This window comes from Gekko japonicus, unplaced genomic scaffold (assembly GCF_001447785.1).
Source record: "Gekko japonicus isolate JY-2015 unplaced genomic scaffold, Gekko_japonicus_V1.1 scaffold256, whole genome shotgun sequence".
Classification (NCBI taxonomy): domain Eukaryota; kingdom Metazoa; phylum Chordata; class Lepidosauria; order Squamata; family Gekkonidae; genus Gekko; species Gekko japonicus.
Window position 1 is genome coordinate 281,086 of NW_015161412.1, and position 9,818 is coordinate 290,903.

General features: G+C 42.4%; 1 protein-coding gene across 1 annotated transcript in view; it reads right to left on the reverse strand.

Annotated features, from left to right (window-relative positions):
• The window catches only part of TC2N (tandem C2 domains, nuclear), an 86,216-nt gene extending 78,603 nt beyond the window's left edge, over positions 1 to 7,613 (reverse strand). The window contains exon 1 of the mRNA XM_015427128.1: positions 7,582 to 7,613. Within this exon, the coding sequence (XP_015282614.1) occupies positions 7,582 to 7,585 (4 nt within the window). The 5' untranslated portion in view covers positions 7,586 to 7,613. The remainder of the gene's footprint in view (positions 1 to 7,581) is intronic.
• Between the last annotated feature and the right edge of the window lie 2,205 nt (positions 7,614 to 9,818).

A 9,818-nucleotide genomic window follows, 5' to 3' on the forward strand; every position in this document is an offset into this window, starting at 1 on the left:
TGCCTGCTTGGCCGGCCAGCCGGGCCGCTGGCTTGGAAGTGGCGGCGGCAAGACAGTCTTCAGAGCGTTCCCTGCGCATGTGCAGGGGACGCTCTTGCACTTTTGGGGGGATTTAAGTATCCCCCCGATATTTTTTTCGAGTTTTTAGATTTTTGTGCACACCTGGGGACCGTCCCAAGTGTGCACAAACATCTCCCTCCCCCCCAGGTGCCCCCGGTATTAGATATATAGATTTTTTTTTAACCATAATATTTTATTAGATTTTAACTTATAACATAACAAATAAAAACAGGTTCTCAAACAACATCTTAACAATTTTTCATATATATGTCAGTGTGTATACAGACTTCCAATTTGACTTACTCAAATACTGATAAAAGTTTGCTAGCTTATTAATAACAATGAGTATTGTGCTGCACTAATCGCTTTCCAATTAAAAGACTCAAAGATTAACTTATCCACAATCGGATACCATTTACCAGTTGGATTCATTAGTTCACATTCATTTTGATCATTCGTGTTAAAAATGGAAACGGTTTCTAATAAAAATTAGATATATAGATAACAACTCATTTTTGGATCACTGAAAAGCTCTACAGGTATGAATGCTGTTTCTCCAGCTTTCTAGGGAGATTGGAAGAATGTGTAAAAACATGCTTTTTTTGAGCAGTCAAGCCATTGTGAAATCCATTCGTCACATCATACATTAATTGGCTGGTACTTGTAATTGCATAAACCTCCCTCCCTCTCCCCCATTCCAGAATGCTTATGCATCTCTTCAAAAATTCACTTGCCTTTTTTAAAAGACAGAGAAAAGGGACAAATGAACATATAAATGAAAAAAAGTAACTTCCATGTGTCACTTTGAAAAAGTGAACCGTCTACTCAAAGTATAGAGGGAAGGAAAAGAATAAAAACTGAAATTGCTGAAAAGTCCATCTGTCATATGCATGGCAAAGACAAAGGAAGGTAAAACTCAACTCTGTTCAGAAGGACAAAAAAAACTATTTAAAGGTAAGTAAGCATATTTCTGCACATCCTAAGAGAAAATTGTATGCCCTTGCCCAAAAATAGGCAAGTCAAAGAGGTTTCGAAGGAAGGGGGCCTATATTATCCTATATGCATAACACTTTTTTTGACAAACCAATTCTAAGAGAATACAGAACGGCATTCTTGGAGAGAATCAATAACAGGCGGTGTGACACTGATCAGCTCTAGTTGCATGGCTGGTGCTTGCAGAGTTGGCTGGGTCTAAGCGAACACTCTTTTTTATTTTTTATTTTTTTAATAAATTTATTTTCAGTTTTCATTAAAAACATATTCCTTTCAGTCATATACAAATCATAACCAGGCGATCATTTGTATTTAACATTATCTGTCTTTAACTAGCCATTATATAATACTATTATAGCTTACATATCGTCAACCATTCATAGATTTCCCCCCACCTATCCCAGAAAAGCTCCTCCGATTTGTTTTGCAGAGCTATATTTAACTTATCCATTTCAGCCACCTCTAGGAGCTTGCACTTAAGTTCTTTTATCGAGGGTATACTGTTAGATTTCCATCTTTTTGCTATTAGTATTCTTGCTGCCGTTAAAATATATACTATTATCTGCTTATGCTCTTTTATAGTGTCTGGTAACATATTTAATAAAAATATTTCAGGGATAATTGGCATATTAATTTGTAGAGTCTTCAGTATTATTTTCTGTATTTTATTCCAAAATGTTTGAATTTTGTCGCATCTCCACCAGATATGTAGAAACGAGCCTATATTTCTCCCGCATCTCCAACAAGTATTTGATGCTCTAGGAAAACATTTAGCAATTTTTTCTGGGGTCCAGTGCCACCTGTACCACATTTTGTAAATATTTTCCTTATACGGTGTTGCCCTTATATACAGTAAAGTTTTCCATGCTTTTAGCCATTGGTTCCTTTCTATTTTATGCCCAATCTCCTTTTCCCATGCAGCCATAGATGACTTCATAGCGTCTTCTTTTGACCCTTCTTCTAATAGTTTTTAATATATTTTCTGAATCGTCTTGTCACTTGATGACAACCAGATTTTGTCCAACTCGGTTTGACCCTTATAAAAGCCTATTTTTTATCTTCACTATATCTTGATTTTACTGTGTTTTTTCCCACCAGGATAACTGTATGTTCTGTTCTTGTAGCATCTCATCTGATTTTAATTTGGCTTCTTTAGTTAGCAAGTTACCATAGGGTTTTTTTATTCTCCCTAATATTAATGTTGGCTTGGTAAAGGCTTCAATGGGAGAGATGCATAAAGGTATATTTTTATAATTCCCACTTTTTATTATATTCCACACTTTTATGAGGGCACTTCTAGTTATATGGGTATGGAAATTTGAGTGGATTCTATCTCTCCCATACCATAGGCTGGGTCTAAGCGAACACTCTTAATCACTTGTGGTTGTCTGTTATCAGCTCATAATGTTAATTTAATTTTATTTTTTTACTGCTGTGCTTAGCATTGGTGCACTCCTGCTTTCTTCATATGTTGTGCTAGAAACTAATCACAGAATTATCATGTTAATACAGCTGTTCACTCTGATAAAGATGGCCTGAATTTGGGAGGTCTTCTATCAGTGGAAGGAACAAAACCAGGTGGAAGTTACGGTATGTAGTAAAGCATACAAGGCTGAGATGTAAGTTAACCTTTCCAAAAGGCCATCAATTGGAAACCCATGAAAAGCATATTCACAACAGCTTTTTATATGTGCACAACATTAAGAAAGGGGCCAAAATGTATTTTAAGTGGTATGTGTAAATTCCATCTAATACTACAATGTCTTTCAGGCCCTTCCCTGGACTGTATTTCTAGATGGAAAAGCTAGAAACACAGTGGCCTAGTTTGATTATCCAGTCCTGGTTAGTGATCAGCAGAGATTTTAACACCAAGAATGTCAAAACAAAATTTAAAGTACATGGAAGCAAATGCAATTGAAACTATGAAGTAGAAAACTTGACTCAGAATGGCCATAAAAACAGAAAAGTCATGTTGCTGACTAAGAAGATGGGTTTTTTTAAACAGAGAAAAGCAATATACCAAGTCCTCTTATTAGTTGTGGCCATTCAGAAACAAGAACGCCAGTTGAAAGTTTCAGAATGCAGAAATCAACAGTAGAGCAAGAGAGCCCAGAGTTACTATGCCTCAACTCTGAAACAACTATCCACATATTTGACTGACCTGATCTTGAACCAGACAGAGTGCTGCAAAATGTAACTGATTACACTAAAAAGGCACTGAGCCTGCCTAGCTTTAAAACAGTTTTAAATTTGTGCTCTAGACACATTTTCAGGGCTGTGATAGGCAAGGGCCCAGGTTATGCCCTGTATTCCTTTAGATAATATTGTTCCTGTGACTTGCAAATATGCTCACTGAGTTGGATAAGGAAGCGTGTAGAGGAAGTGGCAGATGTGATAAATAGGAGTGAATGAAGCTATTATGTTTCATGACATGAGTGCTTTGATTCAGGTGAAGGCCAGGAGAAAAGTAGTTTGCTTACCAAGGGAAGGCAATGGTTTTAGTTTACCCGTGAAGTTAAAATGAAGACATTATACACAATACATGTAAAGTGGGGGGGGGTGTTATCCTTAGTAGCTCAAAATTTAAAAAGTTACAAGGCAACACAAATTCTAGAAAAATGTAATAAAAAGAATTCAAACTTCTTAGCAAGCATCAGTACTTCTTTCTTGGATAGTTTAAAAACCAAATCACTCACTAATAATAATTGTGTGCTGTCAAGTTGCAAGCAACATTCATGGTGACCCCAGGACCACAGGATTCTCAAGGCAAGAAATGAGCAGAGGAGGTTTTCCATTGCCTTCCTTTGCACAGCAGCCTTAGTCTTCGTTAGTGGTCTCCCATCCAAGTACTAATCATGGCCAGCCCTGCATAGCTTCCAAGCTCTGATGAGAGAGTGCAGCCTAGGCTATTCAGACTATTCACCCACTAAGTGGTTTAACTTTCCACAGACAGAACAATTTTTGTCCATAAAGTGCAACTTTCTCCCCTCCCCGCTCCCACTGCAAGCCAATATTGGGGGGAGGGGGTTATGCTGTGCAGGTAGAAATTGTTCTGAACACAGAAATGGTGCAGTGGATCCAAGCCATAGACAAACTGGGCAATCTATGGCTCCACATGAGATTTTTCATAAGCAATTAAGGTTTTCCTGCTGGTGTAATTCTCTGGACTACAGTAAACTGTGTCCTTTATACAGTTAAGCAAAGGCTGGCCCACACAAGCTAGTATTTACACACTGTTTAAAGAACAGTATTATTGAATCAGGAAAATCATTAAAAAGCAAATACATAAATCCCTCAACACCTGAAGAATCCAACCCCCCAGACATCCCAGCTGATGTAATAAAGCACCCAGTACCATTCTTGTAAAATACATTGGGATGAGTATGTGCCGGCTGCCGAACATAAAGAAAGTTACAGGGCTAGTTCAAACTGAAGCAAACTGATTTCAGTGAGCTACATCAAATGGCTAGACATACTCAAACACGCCCAAGCAATCAGGTGGTTCAGACTGTAAGTGCAAGAGCATGGTCTGGTATTGGAACAGAATGTTCTGATATTGCAACTTCCCACTAGGGGAATTTTGAATGAAAGATGCCTGGGATGATAGTCAAAAAGTTAAACTTCATTTACGCAAGATGAATTCCCTAAGCTACTCTGAATAACTCAGAAGAAATACCTGCGCTGACGACTACTTTTATCTGAAATAAAACTAGATTATTTTGCTCTAATTGATCACCTCACCCCTTTTAAAAAGTCCCTGGGCTGATGCCTTTATGAGTTTTTAGTGATCAGCCGCATCAAGAAAAGCAAGTTTCCAGGAGTCAAGTTAGAGTGAGATTAAAAAATGCAACCCAGGGTAGCAGCAGCACTACGCAGATAAAAATATTTTACCTGGCTCCTGATACGATAACCAGCATAGAAAAAGAACCTGCCAAACTGATCATACTAGAGATGAATTCATATGTGCTGCATTGATGGAAAAAGTGATGTAACTCTGTATCTGCACTGTCTGCATAACAGGAACATTTCTCTACCCCCCATGAAGCACACAGAACTGTTACAATTTCTTAATAGAGCTGCCAACTGATTTAAAGGGGCTTGATGATATTTTAAGTGTTCTTTCTTCACCAATTTGTGACTATGGCTAGGCACCAGAGTTTAAAATGACTTTTAATAAACAAAACAAGTTCAGCACCTAGCAATACAATGCAAGACCCAGAAGTATATTGATGGATTTCTGCAGAGCGCTGTCACCTTCATTTGTCCGCCATCATAGCCTTTCATTCTGAAAGGTGCAGCATCTAATGGATTTGAATATAAACACATCTGGTACAGAGAGAAAGGACCTGGAACACCTGTATTATCTTGAATACCTCTCACTGGTTACTCACACAGTATTAATCTGCTAGAGGATGGGGTAATCTGTGACTTCATTTGATCAATCTACCCATTCTTCCTAAATTTATAGTGTTAGGCCCCAGCCTAAAGAAAGTTATGTTTAATTTTGTTGAGCAGAAATGTGGTACGGCTCAGTTAAATGCTATCCATTTCAGCCAATAATGTAGTCATTTTCTTTGGACTGGGTCCTTAGCATCTAAAGCACACAAGGACCACTACTTCATTAGATGAAGACACATTCCCTAACCATTAATCTCATCACATATATGAATTTTCTGCCCCCAAGCATTTCCCCTCTGCTCTAATCAAGCTAACAATAGACATTGGGCAATTCTGCATCTAGCATTCGCTCCACATTTTCTCAACACTGAGGAAAAGGAGTAGCTCAAAACCACATTCAAATACCTCAGGGCAAAGCCACTGACTGCAAAGTCACCCCTGAACAGTAATAAATCCATGAAAAAGGCACCATAAAACCCAGTGATCAAAGAAAGTGAAAGCTGCATGCAATGCAACGGGAAATTTGTGTTCCAACGTGGGTTTCGTAAAACAACGGAGGGAAAAGCCAATGCAGAATTGCCCACTGTACCTCTGCATCTTTTACAAGCATTCTTTAGAAGAAGAGGAGATTGGATTTATACCCCAAACTTCACTACCCAAAGGAGTCTCAGAATGGTTTACAATCTCCTTTCCCTTCCCCTCCCCACAACAGACACCCTGTGAGGTAGGTGGGGCTGAGAGACCTCCTTTGAGAACTGCTGGTGAGAGAACAGCTCTGAAAGAACTTGTGACTGACCAAAGGTCACACCAGCAGCTGTGTGTGGAAGAGTGGGGAATCAAACTCGGTTCTCCCAGATTAGAGTCTGCACTCCTAACCACTACACAAAACTGGCTTTACAGCACACCTCCCCCTTCTAAGGTAAAAGGACTCCAATCTACTTTTCTATTGTGTCTGATAAACGGAGCTCTGGCTCTCGAAAACATGTACCCTGGAACTCTTTTTGGTCTCTAAGGTGCTACCGGACTCGAATCTAGCTCAATAACTATTAAGACTTTTGTTAATGGTTAACACAGAGAAGTATATAACATCTTCACTTTTCTTAGCCATTTTACACAGATTTAGTATTACATTCCAGATGAATCAGTGAGGATTGCTATATGCGGTTGCTAACTATAATCCTAGTCCTAATACATTGCTTATTGGAGGTCTCTGCTGTTTGATCGAATTGCTTTTCACATTTTTGTAATTCACCTCAAGTCTCAGTGAGAAAGGCAGGCTATAAATGAAGAGGAGGATCAAATTCGAATTCATTCAGCTTCAGTTTACACACACACATCAAATAACATGTGACAGCCAGGAACAACGTCAACACAGGAGAATTAGGAACAATTGTTACAATATGGATATTAATTCTCACACATTTTTGGTGATGCTACGCAACAACTGTAGTGGCTTACATTAGGAAAAAACAGTCAGTTCAATAGTTGAGAACCTGACAAATCAATTGGACTTCTTAGAGTGATAGTTCCCTTTTTTAGATTTCATAGAAAAAGATAATAGGACAAAAAGGCTAATGTCTGAAAAATGTAAGGTTACTGCATTATATTAATTTGTTGCCCTGTTGTACTTTGTATTATTGCTTCTATATGTTGTTCATCTCTCTTCAAATGTTATTTTGTTATGGCTGCATTATAGATTGTTCCAAAAGTTCTCTAAATAAAAAGTTTTTTAAAAAAACAAAGAAAAAATACGTACAGTAAAATATTTTTAATAGTGTATCAACAAGTATCCGGATCACGACAAACCCAAAAACCAATCGAAGGAAGGGGAAACTTCAAACCAACCGCCCTTTAAAGAGTTTCCAGAAGAGCACCCAAACCGACCTTCTGCAGGGCAAACGCGGCAGCGGGGCAAGCAGAGCGCATCTGCCCCCATTCTTCTGCAGGTCTCCTTTAAGAACATGACACCTAAAAATCACCAGCAGGTACTGCCTTCCCCATCACTCTCTGTCCCAGTTAGGGAAGGGCTGTCCGGATTTCTGCCTCTTGGGGGGCCACGGCACAGCCGGCCACCCTCACCTGGCCCCGCCAGGTGAGGTCACCCTCAGTCCCAAACCGCCCCCAACTCACCCATAGAAGGGCTCTACCTCAGCCGGGAGCCGTCGCCGATCAGTTCCCTTCATCCTCCATCGCCGTCTCTCTCCGGGACGGTCCTGCAGCAGACGAGAGCGCCTCGAAGCAAAGTCCAAGCCCTCCAGGCGGCAGACGCTCCTAGCTCCGCCCCGAGGCTTTGCGCGCCCGGCGGGAACGACCCCGCCTCACCCGAGGAGAGAATCCGACTCCGCCCGCAAAACTCCCCCGGCCGGCGGAGGGGAGGCGGCTCTGTCCGCGCGGATGCACCTGCGGCTTCAGAGGCGAGCCGTCGGGGACGCCCGTGGCTTCCTCCTCCTGTCCTTCTAACCCTGGGATGGCCTCATCCTGGCCTTTCTCTTTCGAGGGCGCGGCTTCACCGCGCCAGCTTAAGTTCAACCATGTTTACTCAGGAGTAAGGCCCACTTGAGCCAGTGAGTAAGGGGCTTCGTGTGGCCCCTTTCTGGTTAAACAAAAAGTTGGCCACCTCTGCGTAAGTGAAAAGGTGGCCCGTTCCCAAACTCTGCACCCTTAGTCCGTTGGAGCCCAGGCACTTTGCGAAGGCATGCTTCTTTCTTTTTAGCGCCTGCGCGAAAATGTTCTCCAGGGGTCTTCTAGCCTTCTTTCCGGCTTCAAGTTAGCCTCCCTTTCTTCTAGGTGCTGGATGCGCTTTTGTGTTTTCCCGCTTCCATGGAGTCTCCTCTGCTCCGGAGTTTTGCCCCTCACCTCTTTCTTGCAGTCCCCCTCTGTCTGTCTTTTAATTCTTACACAAAAACAAAGGGTACAGGCCGGTGCAGCTGTTACTTTCACTTCTTGAACGGAGTCCGAAGGCATGCACCTGTACTTCCTTACCTTGCCTTCCTTTAGATCTCATGCAACAGCGTTTCCTATGGGTCCTAGAGTGAGACTGGTTTTGTTGTGCAAAGAATGGCATTTCCAAGTTTGCCAGGTATGGGAGAGGCAATCCTTCTTGACTTCTTATCCTACTTAAATCACATCTGCCAGCCTGGCTTTGAGGGACTCTGTTTCTGCACATATTGCCTTAATAAACTGGGTTTTTGCTTGTGTTCTTATTTTCAGAATTTTAATCTGGTTTATCTCTGCTAATCAAAGGCCCAAGGTGGGGTATTCCGTTGGCCACTTAGACAAGTCATGGGCACATAAGGACTTCCACAACCAAGGCTGCATCCACAGGGTGAGGATTCTATGATTCCCTTTCATGAGCCCCACCAATGCAGAGGCGTTGTAGCATCCACACAGTTGCAATGAAGACTGTTTTCCATGAAGAGTACTCTTTAGGGTGTCTAGGGAACAGTATTTCTCTGCCCCTCCTCCATTTCAGACCTCATGTTATTGTTCTCAGGAACACCAACATCTCCCTCACAGGTCAAACCCACAATTAAGTGGATAGTTAGCATCCATGTCACTGGCACCAACTTATTTGTTTAGTTTCCTCCCCAGAAATTGTTATGTACGTGGACCGCCTCCAGTGGTCCGCGGACAGGCCAGAGCTTGGATCCAAGAACAAAGGAAACTTCGGATCCTGGATCCCCCAGCCCCAACCAATAGCCACCTTGGCGGGACATTCAAACCCTCCAATGGGAGTGGGGGGGGGTTGCTGGTGGATATGTATATAGTTGGGCCCTGTTGGCCGTTAGAGTTAGCCCTGCACGACCACTCCTATCCGGTTCCAGTCAGCCACGTGCTGGCCTCGCTTGCAGGGGCCAAGATTTTTGGGAAACTAGACCTGGCGCAAGCCTACCAACAGCTGCTGGTTGACGAGGCCACGGCAACCGCGCAGACCATAGTCACCCACAGGGGAGCATTCAGGGTAAATAGACTACAATTCAGGGTGAGTGTCGCCCCGGGTATTTTCCAACAACTAATGGACTCCTTGTTAAAAGGGATCCCTAGAGTGACGCTGTTCTTCGATGACGTCTTGATTTCCGCCGCGACCTCCGACGAATTCGCCTCCCGTCTCCGCACCGTCCTGCAGCGGTTTGACTCGACTGGACTCAAGGTGAAACGAGAGAAGTGTCTCCTCGGGGTTTCGGAGGTGGACTTCCTGGGGTTCAGTGGACGCTACTGGCCTGCACCCAGCTAAGGACAAAGTAAAGGCCATCGTGGAGGCTCCTGCCCCCACGTAAAGCGGAACTTCAGGCTTTCTTGGGACTAGTAAATTTTTACCACGCCTTTTTGCCCCACAAGGCTGTGGTAGCAGAGCCCCTACACTGGCT